The sequence below is a fragment of the Pieris brassicae genome, chromosome 14 (genome assembly GCF_905147105.1).
Source record: "Pieris brassicae chromosome 14, ilPieBrab1.1, whole genome shotgun sequence".
NCBI lineage: Eukaryota > Metazoa > Arthropoda > Insecta > Lepidoptera > Pieridae > Pieris > Pieris brassicae.
This window is the reverse complement of record NC_059678.1, coordinates 1,128,059-1,155,586: the sequence shown is the minus strand read 5'-3', so window position 1 is coordinate 1,155,586 and position 27,528 is coordinate 1,128,059. Positions and strand designations below refer to the sequence as shown.

At 35.1% G+C, this 27,528-nt stretch overlaps 2 protein-coding genes across 2 annotated transcripts; one reads left to right on the top strand and one right to left on the bottom strand.

Annotated features, from left to right (window-relative positions):
- Nucleotides 1–37: 37 nt before the first annotated feature.
- LOC123717944 (segment polarity protein dishevelled homolog DVL-3) lies at nt 38–15,039 on the top strand. Its single transcript, XM_045674212.1, has 9 exons — nt 38–970; nt 2,633–2,804; nt 3,986–4,171; nt 5,720–5,865; nt 6,881–7,038; nt 8,314–8,415; nt 8,544–8,626; nt 8,847–8,985; nt 9,688–15,039. The coding sequence occupies exons 1-8, from the start codon at nt 92–94 to the stop codon at nt 8,981–8,983; spliced, it is 1,863 nt and encodes a 620-aa protein (XP_045530168.1). The 5' UTR covers nt 38–91; the 3' UTR covers nt 8,984–8,985; nt 9,688–15,039.
- Nucleotides 15,040–15,822: 783 nt separating this feature from the next.
- Nucleotides 15,823–26,674, bottom strand: LOC123718099 (UDP-glucose 6-dehydrogenase). Its single transcript, XM_045674482.1, has 2 exons — nt 24,994–26,674; nt 15,823–17,085 (listed from the first exon to the last, which is right to left on the bottom strand). The coding sequence occupies exon 1, from the start codon at nt 26,432–26,434 to the stop codon at nt 24,995–24,997; it is 1,440 nt and encodes a 479-aa protein (XP_045530438.1). The 5' UTR covers nt 26,435–26,674; the 3' UTR covers nt 15,823–17,085; nt 24,994.
- Between the last annotated feature and the right edge of the window lie 854 nt (nt 26,675–27,528).

Here is a 27,528-nt window from a genome sequence, read left to right as displayed (position 1 = left end):
AAGTTGGAAACTAACGCAGCCATTTTTGTGATGGCGGCTGATATTTATAGATCGTAGGGTGTTGTTAGAATTCAATAATAAATGCAGTAAAATGGAGGAAACGAAAGTGATTTATTATATAGATGACGAAGAGACGCCATATCTCGTCAAAATACCTATATCACCAGAAAAAGTGACTTTGCTGGACTTTAAAAACCAGTTAAACAGACCTAACTACAAATTTTTCTTCAAATCTATGGACGATGACTTTGGTGTAGTTAAAGAAGAAATTGTTGATGATAACGCGCATCTTCCGTGTTTTAATGGTCGTGTAGTGTCGTGGTTAGTTTCAGCAGAGGGTTCCAATCCATCCGACGGTGCATCTCAGTGCACTGACAGTAATGCTGGTAAAACGAAGCAGACTCCAGGGGCTCCAGCAGCACCTATCACTAGAGATACTTGTACTGATACGGACAGTACTATAAGCTCGAGGCCTGGACACAGGGCATCTTGTGACAAATACAAGTACAGAGGGCTCAGAATCAATGGTCATTCGAAATACAACCATGGTCTGGAATACGAGACGGCCTCTGTTCTCAGCTCTGACCTGGACTCCACTAGTCTATTTGATAGTCAATCTGAGATTACAACAACTACAGGTCGACATACAAATGCTTCAGTAGATCGAGCATTGACAGAATGTTCTAGTGTCTCTCATCTCCAGGTTAGCTCACGGAAACGTCCTCAAAGGAGAAGGAAACGACCCCAGGTTATGTCAAGGACATCCTCCTACTCATCTATAACAGATTCCACAATGTCCATGCATATTATAACAGTGACTTTGAATATGGATACAGTGAACTTTCTGGGAATTTCAATTGTTGGGCAGTCAAATAAAGGTGGGGATGGTGGGATTTATGTTGGAAGTATTATGAAGGGTGGTGCTGTGGCTTTGGATGGCAGAATTGAGCCTGGTGATATGATTTTACAGGTAAATTACTATATATTTTATTCATTACTTGGTTTCTATTACATGATACTCCCTCTCACTTTAATGAGGGTATTTTGACACAATAATCCTTGTGTGTAACCTTTCATTCAACACAATTATAAAGTTTTGTTTCTTATAAATATCATAAGTTAAGTGAATATTGTAAATATTTAATCAAAATTTTACTTGGCTTTCATCGTAAATTCTTATTCTGAAATATATTTCCTGAGCAAGCACTCACTTAAGATATATATTATATAGTATACCTAAAACATGACTTCAGTCTTAGAATATTTTATAAATGTCAGCTGTAATTTTTTTGGTCTATACTAAAAAAAGTTTATATCTCCTGAATGTTACTTCTTATATTGAGATATCATCACATACATATGCTTTATGTATGTTACGTAAAATTTATAGATTATAAGATAGTCATCTTCGAACTACAATCTTATTGATAAAAATTGACATGATTGATGCGTTGTGTAATTTACACATGAAGCTGCCCTTAGAGCTTATCTCTTGATAAACAATATAACATTTTCAATATTAATATAATACTAAAAACATAGTATATACTTAAGTGTCAAATTATACCCACCACATTTTTAATAAATTAGGAATATACAACTATGGTTTGTTGGCTACCTAAATAAAATAAATATATCAGAAAAATGATCCTGGCAAGATCTTTTTCTTGTGTATCAATATTAATGTATACATGGGTAGGGAAATCCATGGGTGAACTGCCAGGGTTTGCAATGCCTCATTGTGGAAAATCAGCAGACTAACATTACCCATAACGCTAAAGGGTAGTAATCGTTTCTTATCCACATGAAATAGAAATGGTGCCATCATCACCACCACCACACCCTTCCTGTGTTTTTTTTTCTTTGATAGCATGAAAAATAACAATTAATCTCTATATATACATATACACATACATATATGTCACAATGTTCATTCCCATACTCCTCTGTAACGGCTCAACTGGTGCTTATGAATTTTTTAATTCATATTCAGTAAGTCTGAGAATCGGCTACTATCTATCTTTCGACCCCCTAATTGATAAGGGGTGTCCACCAAAAAAATCTGTATTTTTTTATGATACAGCATACAAAAATACATTCAATCCTTAATTGTCACCCCTCTATGATTAACTCAAAATTTTTCAACTAGTACATAGGTTATTTTTATGGAATTAAAAATTTGTTTCCTGGAAATAATATACATGGCAAAACGACGTTTGCCAGGTCAGCTAGTATACCTATAAATACAACTGTGTGATTATATTACAATGGATTTTTTTTTAATATGACTAAAAAATTAGACAAACGTAGGTAACAAAATTAAAAAAAATATTTATAAATTTATGTAACACAATGTACACTTATTAACGTCAAAACAGGAATATGAATGCTAATTTTACATTTACTGCCTACTTGCTTTTGGCGTTCTATGTCCTTAATTAGTAACGGCAGAAAAGAACTGGCAATAAACTCTCCGCCTAAATGATATTCTAGAAAATTTATTGAAGTTCAATCTAATTCAAGAAAAAGTATATTTCTGTACTTGGTGACACTATATGACGCAAACGAAGGTGAGATTGAGGCATGAATTGCCTTGATGATCAAAATCTTCATTTATTTTACGTGATTTCAGGTGAACGACGTAAACTTCGAAGATATGACCAATGATGAAGCGGTTCGAGTTCTACGTGAGGTGGTACAGAAGCCTGGCCCAATTAAACTGGTTGTAGCTAAATGCTGGGATCCCAACCCGAAGGGCTATTTCACTATTCCAAGGACTGAGCCTGTGAGGCCCATAGATCCAGGTATCCTGTGGCATTTAATCAGCACTACATTACAACTATTGTCGTTGGTTTATGCGAGTACTACGCATTTTACTTTTGTGTTAAATAAAGATTTCTTTCTTTCGTCAACAGATATAAACATTAATTATATGTAAGGTTATATTGAGCAGAGAACTCCAAGATGCTTGATGCGCTCAGTATGTCGAGGCAGGGCTTCCGCGCCAAAACTAGTGTCTATATAAAGCGCAAATTCTGCGCCATGGTAATGTTCTCACCTCTGGGCGGGGTTCCCCAATACCAGCTCCTTCCACTTGACCGTATTTCCCTTCATTTCCATTCACATTCCAAGCGGCTTGATCCCTTAGCGTTGCATAGAGATTTAGAGTTTCTTTGCATCATCTTCCGCATTTATCTCGTAGAGTATTTAGATTTGTTCGCATTAATACCTGCAGCTGAGTTTCATCATCGGAAGACGAGGCAGAATACGAAATTCCACCCGTATCACCTCGAGGTCTGTCGTGCCACCGCCACACACCTCCATGTGGAGACCACAAAAGTATTTCCCAAACAATTCGATTTAGGGTCCTTCAAGAACAGAGCGTACCAATTCTTATAAGCCCGGCCGGACATTTAAAATACTCTTCAGCAATTGTGATCACAGACAATAAGACTTGGCCTTTTCTCTGGAGTTGAGAGTTTTTTAAACATGTATAACAATCTTTGAGTATCATCACCAACGAGAAGGTGGTATGAGTGAGGTCTATTTCACCAGACTAAGCCAATTACGAAGGTTATATAGTCCATAAATGTATTCCTCCTCATAGCCCAATGGGATGGGCCCTTACCACCTGAGTCTAAGGGGCCGTTCAAGTATTACGTAAGCAGATTTACAGCAACCCCCCCCCCCCACCCCTCTCATCTTGTCAGATGTAAGCATAGACAATGTAAATAATTACTGTTGACGCAATCACCAAATAAGAAAATCAAAGATCATCGCCCCCCCCCCCATCCCTTCGTGATTACGTAGTACTTCAACGGCCTACAATTATGGGTTATACAGTCCATAGCCATCCTGTTCATAGCTCAGTCTCTTACCACCAGAGTCTCACGAGGTCGGAAGCAGCACACAACTCCTTAACTTTCTAAATCAGGCTGGCAATAATAGAATTACATCGAGTTAATAATGTTATATGTCTTTCCAGGTGCCTGGGTGGCGCATACCCAAGCCCTGCGAGAAGCATACCCGCCACCTCCGTTATCCACCTTACCGGCACCCACCATACCCGAGCGGGCTTCCGACGCGGGCTCCATTCCAGCGCATGAACCACAGCTGTCCGTGGGCATGGACATGGCGTTGGTGGTTAGAGCTATGCTCAGGCCGGATTCAGGTAAGAATATCTATTTATTTACTATTTTTACAGTAACTTAATACTAATACAATAGAAAACTAAACTAAAAACGTAATATAAACATTGATCATGCAATTCTTCTGAATTCAGCCAGTGTGCAATAAATACATCTGTCTCACAAGCAATAACTAGGTTAGGTTTAGGGTGTTGCTCTGAGTAAGTTCGTACGCGCCAGAGGCACCGCCAGCAATTGCGATCGCTTACCAACCCGAGAGTGGTTATTTGGCACATGCAGCCCCAGTCCGCATTTCCGCATTATATATTTTACCTCTAAGGACCTTAAAAAATATAAAGTCATGGTTAAGTTAAACCTTATCTCTCACTTGTTGTATCCTATCATACCCAAGACAAACAAAGTTGGATACATTACTGGGTAAAATGGGTACACTTCATACAACCTCGTGTGAATCTATATTTCTTTTCTTGTGGGGCCCAAATCACAGAGTAACATTCCAAGTGGCTCCTAACAAGTGCATTATACAATGCCATTACCGCTTTTATATTAGAAAAACCTTTGGCCATGCGCAAAGTAAACCCTAAATAAAGCTTTTTTACAAATTATTTTTATATTGTCCCGAAAATTTAATATGTTCTCGTAATTTGTTAATTTAGAAGGTATCAATGGTACTGAAGGAAGCAAGGATATTAGGATATAAAAAAAATTATAACAATTTTTTTATGTAATAAAAGGCAACGGGCATGGACACTCACACATTGCCAAAAGGCTCGCAAGTGCGTTGCCGGCCTTTATGGCAATTTGAGTCCAGAAAAAAGCGTACCAATTTACAATTACGGTACGCTTTTTTCTGGACGGACTGAAAGTCGGCAAAAACTGCCTTAGAAAACGCTAATATTAACGATTTAATGTTAAAAATTTGTATTATTCAAATACAGAATAAGCTCTTAACCCGTGGTGTATATGTTCCATAAATATGCCGTGAATACGGAATGGTCATTTATATAGGATTATATATACGTTGCTTGATGATAAAATAAATAAAAAAGTGCGTGCGTACAACGTACACATGTCAGAAGTGAAACTTCTTTGTAAATGAATTATTACTAAGGTAAAAGCCGCAATAGATGACCATGTACCAGCATATGATCACTCAATGTATATCTATATTCACACTGTATATGTTATGCGACAGAATTGCCATCTAAAGTTCTAATATGTTACTACTAAACGAATACAACAACCAATAGCGTGTAATTTTTCGCGATCTCCCTTTCTCACTCCCTCTCAATCGGTCTCAATCGCTCTCTCCCTTTTCTTCGACATAAACTCTGCACATTCGTGACGTTTCATGATCACTGGTAATCTAATAGACAAGTAGCTGATCAGCTGTGCCTGACACGCCGTCGTTTTCTTGGGTCTGTGGCGAGCCGGTTTTCTTCGAACGAATGTTAAACGCGCAGTTCAGTTAGCGGCAGAAAAGAGTTGCTGCCACTTATCACTGATGATGAGCCGGAGGAATTGTTAAACGTTAGAATGTATAATTAAAATTTTAAAAAAAATCCTTCCAGGCCTCGAAATCCGTGATCGTATGTGGTTGAAGATTACAATTCCAAATGCATTTATTGGTGCCGATGTGGTGGAGTGGATTTTGCAGCACGTAGCTGGTATCACTGATCGTCGGGATGCCAGGAAATATGCTTCGCATATGCTTAAGGTATGTCGCATGAGCACAGTGTAACAAACAAGTTTGCTATGTAAGTGTATATGTCGCAGTTAACTAGCTTAATTAGCCGTTCAGTTAACAGCCTAGGCTTTATCACTAAACGGCGCCTTTTAACATAAATCTTTAATAACGCCTGTGCGCTTGAACAAAATGAAAATCAAAATAGTTTTGTTCAGCTTATGTCCAAAACATTTACGAAAGACCAAGACGAACTAGATCCGTTCGTACCCAGGAGGTCATTGTTCTGAGAAGAACGGGCAAGAGATTCAGAACTCGAGAACTCCACGACACAGGAGTCTACTCCAAGAGGAATGACTCATCATGAATATAAAATAAAAGTCTTCATTCGAGTACTACACTAAGTCCATGTCGATATGCTTCCGAAGGAGTTGAGGAGGAGGCGACGCATTCTTCCTCTTGTACTCCACTTATTCTCTATTTCTCGCGTTTCCAATCCTGCCCCGCTATTTCATTTATCCCATTTGGGAATTTGATCATGTATTTTATTTATATTCATAGTTAAGATAGTTGAGTAAAGATCGATATTCAATCAAGTCGCTAAAGTTCCGTCAGACAAGTGTGTGAACGAAACGTTTAACGAGTTTCCTAAACGATCCCAGGCAACAAGACTAACCTAACCTAACCTAATTTACAATAAAGCAAAACACGGAATTTCCAAGCTCTCAGTTCTTCACGATCAAACCAAAATAACAATAACAAATGAATTAATCATGGCGGAGTCTTGTTTTACATTGTTAATCAACACGCTGGCTTTCGATCAGACAGATAGTTAAACGTTTTCGACGCTTAATTTAAATCAAAATACTAGCGACTTGATTGAATATCGACATTTAATTAACTGTCTAGAGATTCAATTAACTCTCTGATTTAACTACTTTACTGCGACATATATATGTAACTTTAATAATGTTAGGTGACAACTCGCCATAATTATGTATTTATGTGTTTAGTGAAGGCTTTTTTATTCAAAATCGTGTCTTTTCAGGCTGGCTTCATTCGTCACACTGTGAACAAGATTACATTCAGCGAGCAATGCTATTACGTGGCGGGTGAGCTGTGCGCTGATATGGCTGCGCTTCGCTTGAGGCAGCCGGACGCCGACAGTCTGGCCAGTGACACGCTGGCACCGCTGCCTAACCCCAAGTACGTATACAGGATGTTCAAAATAATTTACGAAACGCACACGGATTTGTGGTTCTCTTGTCTTTGACCTGTTCGTAGGACTAGATTTTATTAAGTCGAAATGTAAAATGTTAGACGTAATCAAATAAAAATAATATATATAAATTTGTATTCCTCATACAGGAATATACACGATTTGTTATTAACTTTATCTCGGTAGTCATATGGGTGAAGTGCTAGGACAAAATACTGGAATAATTATCGTAAAACCTTTAAATAAGATTCGTTTTAACAATAAAAAAAACAGTAAGCTAAAATTATAACCAGCAATATCGGTTCAAGGCACCTTTTAAAGACGCCCAACTCAGTCCAACCTCTCAACACCACAATGCTCCACTGAATACTCAAGATGATGAGTCGTTCATGTATTACGTTAGCAGACTTACTGCAATTTATTCCCCCCCCCCTCTCCCCCTCCTCTTGCCAGCAAAAGTAAGCAAAGTTCTCAAAAATAATAGTACATAAACGCACTATTTCTTTGTAGCAATCCTCGAAAATGTGTTTCGTTTTCAAATGTCAAAGTATTTTTACTGTTGACGTAATCACCAAATAAGAAAATCAAAGATACCAACGTCCTATAGTGATTACGTAATACTTGAAAGGCCTCTGATTGGTCGTAACAATATACGTGCATTCAAAGGCATGAAAACGTTAAAAAAAACAACATGATTTAGTCAAAGTCAATATTATTTATTCATATAGGTAACACAATGTACGCTTATGAACGTCAAAAACAGATATATATGTGAAATGCTTCTAATTTTACATTTTAACACACTCTTCTTCTCTTCTCATCGTCTCCGCTCATTAAGACATTTAATGACCTATGTGCTGCTGTTCCTCCCATCGGAAGGCAGGTGGCACCAGACCACCCACTGGCCCTTAGTAGTTCATGCGTCAGGTTGTCTCTCTCCCTAAAATATGGCTAGGGGGCCAATGACCATGCGTGCTACTCGTGAACGTATGGGATGATGTTAGTTATTTCGACTATGTATTTGCGTTGCCACGTAAGTGCGTGCTCCTATTTCACCATGCCACCTGCTGGTGTCATGTGGAACATGGTGTAAGGGTTCCAGCTCCTTACAAACGTTGTGTAAAACAAAAAACTTGAAATTAAAAAGAGTGACGTAGAGCTTATAGCCAGTCCTTCTCTTCCGTTCTAAGGGCTCGACGTTCATGTGTACATGATTTTGAATATATTTTATTGATTGACTATAAAAAATCAAACCTTTTCAGTATGATGGGTCCCGGATATATGGCGTATGCTGGCTCGTACGGATACCAACCAATACCATTTAAGTACAGCTCATGCGTCACCAGCGAACACACCATTTACGGGTACGTATTCCACCATCCAATCCAATCAACTGAGCGTTTTCTAAGACAGTTTTTACCGCGCACCACCACAACCTTTGTTACTGAAAAAATTGGATTTATAGATATTAATGTTTTTTTTAATATTTCAGCTATAACCGCGAAGAAAGTGTTCTGTCTGGTAGTGGAGGCTCCAGCGCTGGTTCAGATCATCTCACAGCAAAAGAACCAGCCGGTAAGTATTATGAAAATTATAAATACCGGGATTCGAACACAGGAACTTATAGTTAGCAATTTTCTTATGTGTTAAAATATGTCTTTACTTGAAACAAGTATTAAAATAGATTTTATCAATAACTTTGTGTATACATTTATACATAATATTTGTATTTGTTGAATATATGAAAAAAATTAGAAAGTGTAACAAATTTTGATGGAGTTATAAATCGTTGCAGCGAGCCGCGAGGGCGAGGCGAAGTCGTCGAGTGGTTCTGGGACGAGCGTGGTGGAGGGTGGCGGGGGCGGGGGAACGCGGCGCTCGCACTCCAGCGGATCCGACCGGGCGCACGACAGGCCCGTGCTGTTCCTATAACGGTGAGTACCTCAGTCTGACAATATTCCAACTGTAATTACACTTGTACTTATATACTTGTCTTAGTAGATATTCCATTTTTAAATTACTGTTGTAATGGGTCCTTGCTATTTATTCTAAAGGTGTGGTCCTTTTTTACTTGAAACTGGCATGGAATTAAAACTATTGCCATAATATTAAGAAAAAAATGACCTCATTCTTCAAGAATATTCTAATTTTGAATTCACAAGTTCTGTAATTTTCTCTGGGAATATGTTCCATTTTTAAATTATACTTGTTCTATTTTTGACCATAATAATGGTCTGTGTTAATCCAAAAGGTTAGTGTCATTTAAAGAATATTCCAATTTTAAATTACACAAATATTGTAATTACACATTTATAACATCGTTCTATTTTTAAATTATAGTTGTCTTAGTACACGTTCCATTTTTAAATTACACTTTTACTCAATTTGACCGGAACGGCTGGTTATATCGGTCACTGACCTCACTCTAGGCACATTGCGTTTTGAATGGTAACAGTCAAATTTAAAACTTTTTTATATTGAAAATTAAATTGTTTTACAATATAATTAAACATTTTGATTGAATTCATATTTCGAATTCCCCCCAAATATCGGTCGCCATAGACTATCAAACAATAAATCATTTATTTAAATTGAAAATACCTATTCATGTGGTTTTTAATTTTTCCTTCTTTCAGGACAAAGTTGTAAGAGTCCGCTACTGCCAAATAAGATAGTCTTGTATTAACGTAGTGTAAGAGTAATAATAATATAATCTTACGGTGGTACCACCGATGTTATTGCCATTTTTTGTACATACCCACATTGGTACACAAAACTGACATAAAAAATATTTGATATTTATTATAATATTTTTTTTAAATATACTTGAATTGATAAATTATTAATTTGTTTATTAATATTTCAGTATTAATTTCTGATATTTTATAAGATTTTCACAAGTTCTTGCTAATCTTTTTCACCAATATTTGATTGACATTGTTTTATTGACTGTCAATAAATATCACGATACCTGTATCTATATATATTGTATCAACTGGTCGTGCTACACTTTCAATATACAGTGTACACTCTATATAACGACACTGAAGGGACTGTTATATGGAGCTTGTCGTTAAGTGGAGAGAAGAAAAACGTTTAGATAATCCATAACAATGCCAATGACAGTCTACAACTGCAAGCAATCCCAATTTGTAAGCAAAAGAACGAAATTCTTAGAATGTTCGTATGCATGATGCTAACAGTCGAGTTTATTGCGGGCTGGGATAATTTTAGCAACTTAAAAAGTACTTTATTACTCAATTGTTGTCGTTATTGAGAGATGGTGTAATGATATGTGTACAATTGTAAGACAAGCTAAACCAACTAATGCCAATTGATTTCGACGCATTAAGGAGTTCGTCGTTAAATCGAGGGACGTTAGATGGAGTTTACACTATATATTGAATCATCTGGTCGTACACTACACTTTCAATAGATATTGACTTCAAATCGTCAGTAGTAAGAGGATAATTCTTCGGAGCAGACGTGTTTCGTAAAAATAGATGTTCTGTTGTCTTCTCGCGATGTGCCCCGCCCATTTCCACTTTAGATTGTTTTTTTTTTTTTATTGTGACATCCGTTTCCTTTTGTTTTTCTTGAAGCCTGGAGAACTATATAGATGAATAATGTTAGCAGGAGGTATTTTTGAACTCTTTTCATCAATAAATATTTATTTGTGTTTGTGTACCAATGTGAACAATATTAGTCTTTTTTTTTACGAATTTTTTCCACGGAATTGAACAAGGTAACGTGCCATTTTCTTTTATCAGCGAGCTTCCGCGTACAAAAAAGTTTTTTTGCTTAAATTAAAAAAAAAAAATTTCTGTTCGATAATCGTTTATTGTTATTATTTAATTGATAATCGTTTTTTTTGGTCTTGTAATTTTGTGTGTGAAATTTGCGGGTAGCACAAAATTGCGAGTACAAAAAAAAAATTAGTTCGAGTTATGCCATAACAAGTCTTATGTATATTATCTTTAGGTCTAGAATTGTGAATATGTTAGTCTTTGTTAGGTCTTACGCTAGGTAGGTGCTGTAGATCTAGTATTTATAATGAATGTAATTTGACGTTTTGGAGGCCGTTTTTCCAGTTAGAATATACGAATGGTAATTGCTACGAATCGTTATTGTGTAGCAAAGTTTGGATGAGATCAATTTAACTGAAAGTGGTTTTTTTATCGAGAGCAGTGTAAGCAGATGGAGCAGGTTCGTATCCTGGTTGTACACCAATGTAATGTACTGTGAGCATTTAAAATTGCTCGTAAGAAGGAACAACCCAAGAAGTCGACGGAGATAGGCACAGATGGCACCCTACTTGCCTGTTAACAAATTATCACAATGCAGAAATCTGGGGCCAAGGGTGGTAACGCACGCTTTTTGATTAATAAAAGCTTTCACTGAAACGACAAAAATTTTCGTTTTATCAAAGGAAATAGGTTAAAAAATATAATTAAATCTTATAAAGAGAGAAAGGGCTGCACTATCTCCAACCGAAAAAAAGAAACCAAGACCAGTCTCTAACCTTGTGAGGTTTTTTCGAATGGAAACTCGCTGTTGGCCTTAAGAGCCTTTACAGCTCAGCTCGGCCTTTGCGTTTATCCCACACGGCTAGCGCAAAGGCGTCTCCGGTGAGACTCGGACCTCGGCTTGGGCCGTCGCGGGGTGTTCCATCGCCTAAAGGGCAGGAAGGCAGCTCATTCGAGACGTTCTATATATGCTCAGTGAAATTACTTCGCTAGCGCGTTTTAATTTGTGACGTCATCGCATGTTTGACCTGCACATTGTAGATGTTACTACGAATTGTAATTACTGGAGAGATTTCAAAATTCTTTCCCTGATAGACTACTGCATCCCTTAATTTTAAAAATTCCAGACCAGAAATTTAATCTAATAAATAATATTATCTCTATGCAACAATTAATGTGATGAACTGTCTTATCGTGCGTTTGACAGTGTCGTGTTGTGACCAAAAATGGCCTCCATACGTGAAAGATATGGAAATGTGTAGAATTTTTTATTTTATTACGCAGTATGTTGACGTATTTATATTATATGGCAACTTTAGATGGTAGGGTTGCCAACGAATGTATACGTAGAAATTGTTAATTCAAAATTAATGAGGGTAACATTGTATCGAAATTTATTACACTAATATGCTAATTCTGATGTTCATGAGTCAACAGAAAATTCAGGAAATAACAACTGACACACATGAAGTCACAATTGATAGCTCTATCATTTATGACGTCATCTAGTATACAGAGTATAGATATGGATTTTTGACAGTTTTTTTATTTATTAAAAAAACATTTGTATTAAATTGGATTTAAGAGTACATTACTATACAACTGTTTAATAAACTATATGTTTGTCTATGAACGCGATAGACTCAAATTGTATGGATTTTCGTATAGTTCACTTCTTGAGTGTGGTTTAAGTCATAATGGTTTTAATTAATTGTGAAGGCGTCACTGTCTTGCCAAAATGCTTGCGAAGCTATGGAAAGAAGCTCACATAAGAAATGAAGTTAATAAAGAATCTAGCATCATCAGAGTTAGCATCTTAGCTACAGGTGGGTACCGCGGCTGCATTTTGACAGTTCACAAAAATATATTTTTATGACTGGTTCTTATGTCTTTGATAATTAAGTCGACGAAAATGTAACAGTCAACTTTGTATCGGTAAAACATAAACTAATTTTGACATGTGTCATCTGTCAAAGTTTGGCGGTAACGCGGCTGCACTTTGACAGTTCAGAAAAATATATTTTTATGACCGGTTCTTATGTCTTTGATAATTATGTCGACGAAAATGTAACAGTCAACTTTGAATCGGTTTAAAGATAAAGTAATTTTATCATGTGTCATCTGTCAAAGTTTGGCGGTAACGCGGCTGCACTTTGACAGTTCACAAAAATAAATTTTTATGACTGGTTCTTATGTCTTTGATAATTATGTCAACGAAAATGTAACAGTCAACTTTGAATCGGTTTAAAAATAAACTGATTTTGACATGTGTCATCTGTCAAAGTTTGGCGGTAACGGCAGTGTTTTGGGAACCCTAATACTTGAGTCTGTTTGCGTCATTTTTATTCAAAAAAAAATTTCTTATTTTGTATTTTGATTATGTTATGAGTATTTCCGAACCAAATCGATTTAGGGTCGTTGAAGAAGAGAGCGTATCAATTCTTAAAAGGCCGGGAACGCACTCGCGAGTGCTACAGAGTGTCCATGGGCGGTGGTATCGCTTAACAGGTAATCAGGTTATCCTCCTGCCCGTTTGCCCCCGGTTCTATAAAAAAGGTCACTGTCAGGATTATAACGTTATTTATCAACTTGACAGATAAGAGTCATACTTATCACTAAGTCTGAGGGTTTGAAGCAAATATCAAGCAATTCTTATTGAACATTTTACTAAAATTTGCAAGACAGAATGTAGAAGGCGTTGTCTACTTGGCTTAGGAACGCGGTAATGTGTCGCCTCAATTGGAGGTTGGTTTTGTCAAGTGTCAAATGTCAGCTGTCATATTGAGTTGGCGCAATTAGACAAGTTACCCACCTGTAGCGAGTGTATATAATTATATATAGGTTTGGAACGGTGCAGCTTGTAATCTGTAGATTATGTATTTATTTAGAATTATTTGTGGACATATCACCGACTTTTTATTGGTTTTAGGCTGATTGTGCACGAGCGGTTTCATCGTGGCGTTCCTTAATATTATTTTAATTCTTAATACTTGTGGAAAACTGAATTATAAAAATTGTTTTGTTTTTTTTTTAATTTCTTTAATATTAACGTTTTTAAACGAGAGAAACTATAAGGTTTATATTCTAATTCATATCTCAAGCCACAATCTTATGTTGATAGCTGTCAAATATGTCAAACTTCATACAGAATAATGATTTAGCAGCTCTTGAAACTAGATTTAAGTTTTGCGACTTCCTCAATACAAAGAGTCCTCTCGTGAGTTGTGTGCTGCGATATTACGGTTTACTGGTGAGGAAGTTGCATGGATCCGGTTAGCGCTGCCGACACGTGTATGTCTTTTCTATAACATATTTTTATAAGTATCTGATTGTACCATGTGTGATGTTTAAGGACATCGACATAAGGACAATAGGACACTAAGAATACAATTCTAAATAATTTATTAATCCGCCAAAATCAAACGTGTGTTTCGAATAAAAACGCGACAAGACCGTTCGTGTAGAAACGCCTTTCTAGTCCGCAGTTGAGCTGCGATGAAATTGGTTATTGCATTATTATTTGTAAATACTTTTTTAATACTCATCGGTCACACAAAACGCATTTATTATTTTAAGTAAAACTTATTGGCGATGGTTTTGTATTTGATATAATACACTAAATCGAACATGAATACGAACAAAATTGTCAAAATGTTTTTGCCTATATGCCTGTTTTTCATCACAGCGGACGCACAACGAGGGAAAGAGACAAACGAGTAGTATGAATGGTTTTTATTTATAATCTATGCATTGGAGCAATGGCGCCCACTGTCAATTGTCATCTCGTCATTAAGCTCTGTGACAATTACAGTTGACAGTCCCGCCATTGCTCTGATATATAGATTATTAGAGATGCATGAATTGAGTTACTTGATGGACAGCCCCGGATCTTGGACTGTTTGTTTTTTTTTTTAAATACCGCTTGCAGCTAACATTTTAAATATATCATCTTAATTTCGTAAGACTGATATTGGGGTCTCTCAAAGCATGCCACGACGACCAGTCTATCGACTAATCTTGCGATAATGAAGTGAATTCATTTGCCAGCTTGCCTAGATCCGGGGCTCGCGTATAATTATTTAATATTTTCATTATTAATTACAAAAGTATCGCCAGTATATATGTTGTGATAGTGGCAGCCTAAATTAATTTTATCATGTGTATATTTAAAGTTATTTTTGAGAATATTTTCGACGGAGACGTTGTTTGTGTAATTTTTAATAAAGAAATAGCAATTTGTAATATTGTTTTATTAATCCTTATGTAGACTTACGATTAGGGGTCGAACTGGATATTGGTTTCTTGGCGTCGGATTTAAATTCACAGTCAAAGTCAAATCATTTCAAAGGCACTGTTGAAAGTGGATGTTAATTACTATATATTATTAAATATTGAAACCTAGTAGGACAAATTTTATTTAACAAATATAACATGGGTGAATATCGATTATTTCGCTAAAATTCAGTTCCCAAATTAAACCACTTATGCCTAGCAGAGAAGCCTTTGTTAAACGTTCTTTTCGAGGTCTGTAGCTCAGGTTAGCCTCCAAATCAAACTCCGGTTGTCATATAGCACGATTAATCCCGCTTGGCAATACGTCTGCATTCCATACGTCAAAAATTTATACTTTTGACATACTTCGCGCCAAATCTCGTTTCTGAATGTCACTCTGAATTTAAAAATGCCATTCATGGTCTGTATAGCCTAATCTGTGTAAAATGGGGATAGAATGTTCATGTAATTCTTGAAAAACATTTTTATCTCCAATATTAAGTAAGATGCACGTAATTTTAAACTTTGATAAATTGAGATGTTTCATATGCACAATTAATTGCTTTTAATAAATAATAAATACTGTTAGGACAAATGAGGATCACCTAAAGTAAAGTGATAACTGGTAATCCTAGGCAGATTCCCGCCAAAACATTAGTTAGGATAGACAAGCATAAATCTCAAACTTGAATAGGAAGTGAATTAGACACGGACATTTATAATCGGACAGTCGGAAAGAATTAAAACAAAGTATTTTGTAAATAATTTTTAATAAAATACAGTTTAAAATATTTGTGTAATTTGATTATACCTTAATTGTAGCTAAATTGTTGCATCTGCAACCTGTAAAATGACATTTATATATTCGTGACAAATAAAATACAAATGTAATTCAGAAAATTATCTGTAAAATCATAATTAACATAAATGCATTCGATATACAAGGTTGAATATTGACTTTTTTTAAATGTCATTCGTATATGTGAAAAAAGTTTGTAAAAAAAATTTAATGCGTCCTTTGATACGACCAGTCAATATACATATTTAATGTAAAAAAATGTAGTAATGTTTAAGTAATGTTAAATGGATAAAAATAAATATGAAGATTCCTCAACCAGCATTTGAAGGAACCAAATATTATGTGGATTTCTTAATTTATCTCGTCGTGCGTAGTAAAATGTAAGATTATATATAAAAATGCTTATGGAATTGTCAACCTATTAAATGCGCCATTTCTTAAGTATCAGTCAAATGCAAATAAGATGTCAATTCGGACTTTGACATGTAGCATGATTAATTAGTTATGATTATAAAAACTTTTCTCTGATTCTCTGTATTTATTGAATCACCTATCTTGGTATTTACTAGTGGTTTGGTCCCGCCCCGTCCGCTGTATAACCAAACCTTATAAGCTACTGAAGAGTTTATAGTAACGACACAAATTTGAATCGCACTTATATGTTTATTCCCGGAACTGTTTTTCCAATTAATTAATACTTTTAAGCGTCTTAAACTAAAGCTTACATCGACCAATCTTTGTTTAAATAAATAAAAAAAGGCCGGTCAAGTTAAAATAATACTTATTTTTATTACATTTTATTAATAATTAATAATAAATGTATTCGATGACGTTTTGTTTTAATACATTTGACACAAAGTTACATATATATATTTAAGTATAGTAAACTTAATAACTAAAAAAACGTATCACCGATCCAATGATTTAAAACCTACGACAGATATAAGATCCCCGTTTGCGTCAGGAGATACACTTATATTAATTATTGCTTTAATTGTCTAATTTTTGACATATTCATGTCTACTGGAAAGTTCCATAATATAATTAATTTCTGAACTGAATTTGTAATATGAGTTAATATAGCCGGAAAATGTGTTCGTTTTCCACACAGACTATCAAAGTTTTACCGTAAATTGAACCACAGATATCTTAACGTCTCAGCTTGAATGGTGAATGCTTATTTCAGTAGTACGAAGATGTTTTCGTGATTTCACAAGCTGAAACAAAAATATTTTATTACTTAATATATGTATGTTGGAAAGGAGCTCTCTGTATGAATAATTAATATATGTATGTTGGACTTAGCAAAATATTCTATTTCGTATATCAAATTACAATTTCGTCTTAAGCGCTGTCATGCGTAATAAAGGAAAAAGGTTGGCAGGCAGGTTGGCTTTCTATATGTACATTTAATATTCGCTCGAACGCTGAAGGAAAACAACGTGCGGAAACCGGCATGCCTTAGACACAATTATTAATACTTTATGAAACTTAACTTCGGTAATAGTTGATATAAAGACTTAGTAATCAAATATTTAATATTGCGCATTTCAGTCACTTTATTTAAAGAATAAGTCTCTTGAATCTAGTTTTCATTACCCTAAGACTCGTCAAAAGGGTTTGTAATCTATGTCTGCTGATAGATAATCGAAATATCGATTCAGTAATTCATCAATAAATATTGTTTTTTATTCGCCAATAAATAATAATCGTCGCCTGTCTAATCCTTACACTATCTTGGATTATTTTTTTCGGAGATTGTATTTGAAATAAATATGTGTATAATTTCAAGTATGATAATTAACACATTAAAAACTTGACGTTTGTTCACGTGTTTACTGTCATATGCGACGCCATCTTGTCTAGAGAATCGTTTTGGCGGGATGCCAATATTTATATATATAAACTTAATCTATTAAAATTAAACATGTATAGATTCTATAGGCACTAATAAATAATTTGAAGTTATTTTTAAAATCTTGTCAAATAGCCTTGTGTGCCATTGGTGATGCCAGTTAAAGTATTAAAAACAAAATCGTATGTACAGTTACTGTGGAGGAAGGTGCTGCTCTTACTCCAACATAAAGGTAAAACCAGTCTAACCACTGCCTGGCTTAGGTCTAGAATAATAATAATACTTCCACGTGACATCAGCGATAATCAGATTTCTTTCATGCAATTTGAATGAAAAATATCATGAACGTCTTGACGTCAAATGGAAAAGCGATTCTAAAAAAGTTTTTTTTTATCGAAACATTTTGTTTTAACGTTTTTGTGTCAAAGTATAGATACCGGCAAACATCTTGAACAAATGTCCTTGCCTGCGCAGAAGCGATTTTTAGGTATCACTGGAAGGGGGCGGCGGGCGGTGGTGCGCAAACTTTCCCCCACTGTCTTGTTTAATGCTCTAGAACCTTGCCGGTATACTTAATAAAAATTAAATATCATCATCGTTCTTCCGATTACAATACGTTTCAGTTTATAGGCGGACATGGTACGAATTTGTTATATTGAATTTAGGAACCTAATCTCTCAGCACCTCAACTCAATTAAAGAAGCCCAAGCTTATGGTACATGGTAGGCTCATGTTATTATCATGATATGATAATTAATATGACTGAAGGTGTGTTTTTTATAAACTAACTATTACTAGTGTGAACTACAAAGAATCCGCGGTACTAAATATTGATAGCTTATCACCACAGGAAACATTAAAACACATTAATTGATAACAATCATAATACGATTTTTACTACAGTTGTAAATTTGAAATTACAATTTAGATATCGGCGTTTATTGTTTGATCAAAATTAATTTAAAAATAAAAATTCCACGTAAATATTATAAATCAAATGGCGCTATAAAAGGCCAAAACTATTCGTTACTCCGACTTGTTTTTATTTCACAAGGTCGGCCTGTCACGTGTCAATGGTTTTTGGGTTTGAGATGCCGGTTTCCTCACGACGCTGGCCATCACCGTAGGAGCAATTGCTAACTGCATAGAAAAAAAAATCTCTGCGATCAAACCCTTTTTTTATTTGTTTGATAAATTATGATTTCACTTCTGAGGTTTATATAGAGAAACATTCACAGAAAACCCTAAAAAGTTTTCATTTCGGAAAACCGAACAGTCTCTGGGATAGTACGGCAAAATGTTCCATGTCGGGATGTACTGAAAAGGTAGGCTAAGTAAAATAACAGTAAGGAGAAACGAAGTTCGCGGGTAGTAATACACACACATATATATATATATATATTTAACCCAAAACCGAAGCACAGGATACCAGATACTAAATTCCATGCGATACTTACTTTAATGGCAAATCTACAATATGAGTTGTTAACCTAGCCATTATAAAAAGTATAAATTCTGCGACATAGCGATTGATATTTATAATAAATTCTTGAGGTAGGTATAAGCAAATCAGAGAATCAGTGAAACAGATTCACAATAAGGGATAAAGAGTAGAATATCCAACGTTCATAGGAGGTATTCATACTAATACCTGCACTTGAGTTTCATCATCAAACGACAAAGCAGAATACATAATACCATCCGTATCTACGCGTCCATCGTTTCACAACTGAGCGTTTCTTAAGGCGTAAATAAAATATTTCCTAAATTCGACTTATTGTCCTTTAAGAAAAGAACGTACCAATTCTTAAAAGACCGGCAACTTGCAAACTTTCTGGCAAAGTCCATGGGTGGCGCTATCACTTAACATCAGGTGAGGCTCCTGCCCGTTTGCTTTTCTAATACATAAAAAAAATAACACAGATTATCATCGTGTTTTTTTTTTTAAATTCATGTTTATTAAAATTACCAATGACTATATTAGTAAATAAAATTTGTTTATATTTTAAAACTGGAATGCGCGCTACGCTGTGCATATCTGAGAATTCTATTTTTTTTAATTGTGTTGTCTATGTATGGAAGCAGACTATAGAAATAACGCAGTCGCATAGATATTTTAGATGACAGAATTATAGCAAATAGACAAAAGTTAGTTACAATGAAGATAAATTAGATGCAACGCGCAAGATGGCCGTGACATATTTTTATTGTCAATGGTCTTCTATTAAACCACAGAGTAATGTCATCCTCACAAAAGGCGGTAAAAAGCCGGCAGTTTCCCGCGTTTTACTTGACACGAACATTACTTAAAGACGCGAGTTATGTTACCTAACATAGTTAAGTTATATATTTTAGTAAATAATAAGAAGTGTAAACCAAATGTTAGCAATAATTTCCCCTTTTAATTTTTTGCACATACATTGCAATATAACATTCTTGTTTCCGATATTGTCGAAAAAGTTTGAATACTTGTATTGAAGGGTCACTTAGATTTAACAACTCTTAAATAAGCCATGTTAGTTAAGCGTCGTAGCTCATGTATTAAATGATTAAAGCCAGTTGACACCCAGCTTCATACAAAGTCTCATTTAACATATATTTCAACATATCTACAACAACCGCGATCGAATTTAACTCGTACAGTAATATAACGCTAGATTTTTGGACGGAAATCTTCAGAAGCACTCCATTTATACATAATTCAAATAGTATTCGAAAAACAAAACTGTATAGAAACTGTCAATTGTCACTATTTGATACATAGTTCAAAGAAATTGGGGAAATTACAAAAACAAAAAGCAATATAAACTTGAGACAAAAAGCCACGATTTTAGATGAAAAAGATATCAGGTTTATATAGAAGACTTATCAAAGACGGGAGGGTATGCAATAACTTTGTGGCGAAGGTCCTAATAAATCCTGGGTGTAATAGAAGGAATTTCCGAAATTCAAAGGAGCGTAATATAGTAAAGGTACCCAAAGAACTTAAATTAATTTTAATTTTATCGTTAGAACAGTTTTGGTTTAGTGGCGTGGGGCTCTCGTCCCCGAGTGTAATCCAATAGACTTTCTTTGTTCGCATTTAACGTTGAGTTCGTAGGCCTCCAGCAGACGCGCTTCGAACGCGACACGTGTGAAATGCCATTGAATTACGTACAATTTTAAGAAAAACGCAGCGTGAAGGTCCCTGGATTGCCTTGAGGCGTCACGACTGATGAAATGAATAATTGCACGTTTTGATAATTAAGATACACGGAAATCGTTGCATGTTAAATAATTTCTTCAATAAATATTTTATTTGAAAATAATTTAGACACTGGCAATAAACCATAGAGCTTGATGTAACAAATTAACAGTCTTAACTTTATATAACGACACTCAACGGCCTGTGCTTATTTTGTATTACAAATAGTTGTCTTTGAATGGAAAGAAGAAAAAACTGTATTAGAAAAAGTTTATTTTCGACTTGTGTTACTAATTACGTGAAAAACAACTCTTATTTGAATGTGTATAGTCTGTTACAGTACATATTTGGTCGTAAAAACCGATAGTCGTGACAGCCGATGACGTTATTAAGTACCTAATACAAATAATTCAGCCGGGACTTTTGATTTTGGTCAATATAACTGGTGTTGTTCTAAACGAGTTATTTGCCGTAAACGGTTTTTGACTGTTTTTGTTGTATTTATTTACATATTTTATTAAATTTGACGTGGCAAGCAAACAGCGGATTACTTAAAAAGTTTGGTACGGACGAGGTAGACAGTAAGTTATTACGGGCTAGTACAAGGACGTACACAACTCCGCAATTTTAAGTGATGTCGAAAATTTAAAAAGTACTTTTTATAATTTTATTATTGTTGTTATTGAGGGTGGATTGTAATGTAGAATGTATGGAAGACAAGATAAACCAAAGCAAAGTAATTTCGACGTTTTAGGGTTTGACATTAAATCGAGGGACGTTACATGACGCTTTCACACTATTTTGACATCGAGCTTTTATGGTGTGATACCATGTGTGTGGTGGTGGCAGTTCCCAACCATTTTTCTGATATCCCCTAGCCTTTCTAAAATTCTTCTGCAACCCTCGAACTTTACATTGGCAATTGTTCACTAAGAACCTTAAATGCTTAGTTTTAAGAAAAATTACTGAGAAATTGTTATCGAAAGTAAGTAAATTTTCAAATTAATGATAAACTAAAATTCAAATTACAAATAATATCAATCAATTGTTGAATAACTTAACTGTCAAATTGCCACCACGTCGGGAAAATATGGGTCTATGATTTATGATTTTTTTTTAATTAAACAAATATACAGTATTTACAATTTTCTTAACCATAGTAATAATAATGATAATCAAACTTATAAATAGAAATTAATTAATTATTTAATATTTTTTGTAAGTTTCAAGGATTCCACGTTTTTATCAGCGAAGCTGGGATCCCTAGTGCCATAAAAATAATTATATTTAATAGTAATAATGATTACAAATGTACAAATAAAAAATCTTTATTTTTTTTAAAGGCTGGTCCCTTTTGGCAACATTCGCACGAACAGTGAAGGAAAACATCGTGAGGAAACCGGCTTGCCTTAGACCCAAAAAGTCGACGGCGTGTGTCAGGCACAGAAGGCTGATCACCTACTTGCCTATTAAATTGACAAATGATCATGAAGCAATCAGAAATCTGAAGAAGTTTTATTGATATAATACTGTATACAGTAGACGGAAGTCCCTAGCCGGATGCACGTGAACAGACTTTTGTTGTCTAACTACAACATATGTTCACCGTATGCGTTCGTCAGGCGAGTTACGTTAGCAACCCGAACTGCACAGGCAGCCATGACTCGTAAACCTTGAAAAAATATATACTGTAACATTCCTCATGGTACAGTGTTTTTTAGTTAACCGCGAATAAACAGACATTTGTAGTCATTATCAAGTTCTAGATCTCATTAAGGTTCGAAGGTTCGTTCGACCGTTTCTGAGGCAGCAAATCCCAGGTACCACGAGAAAGTATTACAACAAGCAGTTAAAAACTAAATAACTTGGCGATCTATAGAGAATTATCGGTTAAATTTAGAGATTATCCCCTACAATCTCACGAACTTTATACGTTATATTAGCATAGATATAGACTAGCTATGGTTTTTTTCATCCATTTGATTACATTTGAAACAAATATCCTATCATAAACGTATGGATTGACAAGCGCGCGACTTCCCCCACACAGGGGGGGGGGAACGGTTTTTCCCCAAACTTAGGGTGATTCAGATGTTCTTGAGGGGATTGGTGTACTATGAAAAATGTACAATGCTACACAGTTTAAAGAACCTAATCTAACTGAACTAAACATAAACTCTAAGCGTAGCTATAACTGAAATATTAAATAGCTGTAATACACCAAGATCGATTTGATATTCCTTGAATGTATTTTCAATGCATAATAACCTCTCAAATCAAGTGTACATAAAATCTAGGTGTTTTAATCGATATTTAGGGGTATTTAAAGTTAGTCCTAGGGAAAACATTCTATAGGATTTGGCAACACTAAAACATTATTTACTACATATAAAAACAAACGGGACTAGACGTGTAATGAAATTGAAACCAAGAAAGCGTTAACAATGTCATGAATATGATAATTCATTGCATAAACTAACATAACAGTGATATCTTTTTCTTTGAAGGTTGATTGAAGTTATATCAAAAATTATATATATATATATATATATATATATATTATTATATTCTACCTAAAATAAGAGTCTTCTTCGATTTTGTTCCCTTTGGAGTTGAAACTCTTACGCCGTAGGGTTCAAGTGCAGGCGCAAATTTAGATATAACTTAGCGCCTGGTAGATAGTAGAGCTGGTGCTTTCCTCGTTCAACGAATAACTAAACAGCGAGGAAATGCTGCCAGCGTTAAAGGTACAAATTGTAGGGTTGGATTTAGAAATAAGTCGCATGAATTTGTTGATACTGATCATAAAGGTATCTCGGGGGACCTTGATTGAAACCCTACTAAGTAATTTGTGCTTTGTTACAGCGGCTGGGGCTTGGGGGTTTGGGGGCTGCTCTACGGTCTACGGATTTAAAATACGATGGTACGCAAGGGTGGAGGGGCTGCATTTCCCGTAGCGCCGGAGCTGTCCAAAAAACCTATTATTATCTATTGTTAGGTTTGGTTAGGTTAGATTTTTTAAAAATAACTTGCGTGGTTTCCGGCGCGTGGAAGTGGTTGGGGGTAATAACTCTAACCCTCCTAAACCCCCCCTCCCACTAGCAACCCCCAATTCGGGCGACGTATTTCTAAATCGTTACCAATAAAATTATATCATCTTTATTGCTGGGCACATAATTGTGATCAATATTTGTGTTATTTTAAAAGTTTACATTAAAACAAATCGTTACAAATATAATTTTATTGCTATTTATTTTAAACTGACAAAAAGGCTTTACATTAAATGAGAATAGGGACAAACAATGTTTCTAGGGCATAATAATATGGTTAAAATACCTCTGAAATTAACAGCATTTTTAACTAATTGCAGTGACTATATATATATACAGTGTAAACTCCATGTATCATCCCTTGATTAAACAACAAACCCCCTTGGCTTTAGTTGGTTTTGCTGGTATTCTATACATTCTACATTACACACATCATCAATAACAATACAAAAATTAAAAGTATTTTTTAAGTTACCAACCGTGTACATTCTTTTTGCTTTATTATTCTAGCCCGTAATAAACTCAACTGTCTACATGATATGTACTGAACTTTGTAAGAAATCCGTTGTTTCGATTACACCAGAGTTCTGTTATTAGTAGGAGTCATGGATATCTCTATCGTATCACATTCTTAGTTGCTCACAAACTTACAGGTGCAGCAAAAGTCAGAAGATATTCAATAGAGTTTAAATAAGAATTTTCTTATGTCATTACTAACACCAGTCTAAAATATACATATTCTAATAGATGTTCTCCTTTCCATGTAACAACAATTATTTGTATCATTAAAATAAGCACAATTCCTTGAGTGTTGTTATGTAGAGTTTACACAGTATATTTTATTACTTAAACTCCCTTAAGATATTTTCTTAGAATTATTTTTATATTCAATAATAGTGCCTAACAGTTTTCATGTAAATAATGTTAAAAATGTTTCTTGTGCAAAAAAAGTAAGAGCAATAAATTCATTGCTAATAAAGTTAGTAAAATTTTATTCTTAAATTCATATATTAGATATACACATAAAAATACTTACTCTAAGGTAACGTCTGACTGCCTTGAGCTCTAATACTGCTTGTTCTCGACAAACGCTTGCCAATTGTTTGCACATGGAAACCAATGTTTATTAATGCCTCATGATCTAAGATCTTCCGTCCATCAAAAATGTAGGCCGGCTTCATCATTACATTGTATATTTTTTTGAAGTCTAATTCTTTGAATTCATCCCATTCAGTACATAGAACGATAGCATGAGCACCCGTTACGGCTGAATAGGCAGAGCTGTGTATCTCTATATTTTTCCTTGCAACTTCTGGCTCATTTGTTACTTGCGGATGAGTCAACTCATAGTATATTTGGTCAGTTTCCACCTTAGGATCGTAGATATGTAGTTTAGCTCCCTCATCTAACAATGTCTTTGATACACAAATAGCTGGTGATTCTCTTGTATCACCTGTATTTTTCTTGAATGAAAAGCCAAGAATAGCAATTTTCTTGTCTGAGACAGTGTTAAAAAGTGACTCAATAACTTTTCTTGTAAAACGGTTTTTCTGGTAATCGTTAAAGCTAACAACTTGCTGCCAATAAGCAGCAACTTCTGGCAGGTTTAAGCATTCTGATAAGTATATTAAGTTAAGTATATCTTTTTGGAAACAACTACCACCAAAGCCGATAGATGCTTCTAGGAACTTTGGACCGATTCTTGAGTCACGGCCAACTGCTCTTGCTACTTCAGATACATCAGCACCAGTAGCTTCACACACAGCAGATAGAGAATTAATACTAGATATTCTTTGAGCTAAAAATGCATTAGCAGCTAATTTTGATAGCTCAGAGCTCCATGTGTTTGTAGTAAGAATATTCTTGGCTGGGATCCAATGTTCATACACCCAACAAAGTGCCTGAACAGCTTTCTGACCTTCTGGAGTGTCTTCACCACCAATTAGCACCCTCTCAGATTCAACTAAATCTACAATAGCAGTGCCTTCTGCAAGAAACTCTGGGTTAGACAGAATTTGATACTCTACCCCAGGTTTTGTGTTAGCACGAAGTATTTTCATAATAATCTCAGCAGCCTTTACTGGTACCGTACTCTTTTCAACCACAATTTTGTTACTGGTGGCTAAATCGGCTATCATTCGAGCCGCGCCCTCAATATACTTCAAATCAGCGGCTCTACCCTTGCCATTGCCTATGGTTTTAGTCGGAGTATTTACAGAAATAAATATCAAGTCAGCCTCTTGGATGCTATTTGCAATATCAGTAGAAAAGAACAAGTTCTTTCCTCTGCACTCTTTTACAACTTCGTCAAGACCCGGCTCGTAGATCGGTAATTTGTCAGAATTCCACTGGTTAATACGTTCAATACTTTTGTCACATACAGTTACTTTAATATCGGGACATTTCCACGCAATCACACTGCAAGTTGGGCCTCCAACGTAGCCAGCGCCGAGGCAGCAAATTTTTTCAATCACCATTTTTACGTGTTAACTCTCGCGACGATATAACAAATCTAATACTATTTAAATGTTAATGTAGTGCTAAATTTGTTCGATAGCTCGAGGCGAATAACGGAGTGTTTGCTACGAGTTCATTTTAAATGCATTACGAAATTGCAGACGACTAACTCCTACCACCGAAGTCAATGACATTTTGAAACTGGTTTACTAGTGATGGGCAGATAAGCTGACAAGTGGTCGATAAAAGTCATTTTTCTATGGACTTAAGAGCAAGAAAGTAAAAACACTACACACACATTATTTTGTATAAATATCATACGTTATATCCATGATTAAGATATCGCATAATCTATTATAAGTTTTAGATATAATCTGGATTAGTACTAAATTACCATATATTTTAATAATTCAATCAATTTTAACATAGTAATTTTGGTCAATACAAGTTAAATTTAATGAGTCACGTCGGGTACCTTCTTTATGAGGGAAGCCGTGCAGGTCTAAGACGGTTGCGCATTCAGATCTAAGATAAGGTTATTATTATGAGTCACGTCTACCTGGTTTTTGACTGACTCATCAGGATGCATTGCGTGGCACAAAGACAGATTTGTTTTAAGTATTGCAGTAATATGCTAATCATTAAACATAGATAAACTGGTTGTCTTGTTTAAGCATCAAGCACTACCATTTTATGTTTATCATCAAATAATAGCCTTATTTGGGTTTTTTTTAACGTCATCATATTTTTTTATGCGAGAGTTATGAACATCCGAATAATCGATTCACCTTTAGCAACTCTATTAACAAAACGATTGATAATTTTTTTGACAGTTGACAGGCAAACGGTGCCACGGAATTTGACTATATGTTTAGCTATTTTTATCGACACTAAACAATTTATTTGGCGCCTTTTTTAACTTTCGGGTACGAACTACGAGTATACGGTTAACCGTGATTGAGCTCAAAAGGCTATAACAATTGCAGTGCCAACACATTTGAATCACGTTATTTCAACCAAAAAACGTAGATACAATTAAATGTTTCAATGATTCATTTACACGCAATCGAAGTTCAATATTCCTAAAAATGAAATAAATAAGGAATTAGAACTT

What these genes read in the sequence shown, in the direction of transcription:
- LOC123717944 (XM_045674212.1), top strand. Translation starts at nt 92, where the DNA reads ATGGAGGAAACGAAAGTGATTTATTATATAGATGACGAAGAGACGCCA. An exon ending in CTGGTGATATGATTTTACAG is followed by an intron (nt 971 to 2,632) that starts GTAAATTACTAT and finishes ACGTGATTTCAG; the next exon opens with GTGAACGACGTAAACTTCGA. An exon ending in TATGCTCAGGCCGGATTCAG is followed by an intron (nt 4,172 to 5,719) that starts GTAAGAATATCT and finishes AAATCCTTCCAG; the next exon opens with GCCTCGAAATCCGTGATCGT.
- LOC123718099 (XM_045674482.1), bottom strand. Translation starts at nt 26,434, where the DNA reads ATGGTGATTGAAAAAATTTGCTGCCTCGGCGCTGGCTACGTTGGAGGC.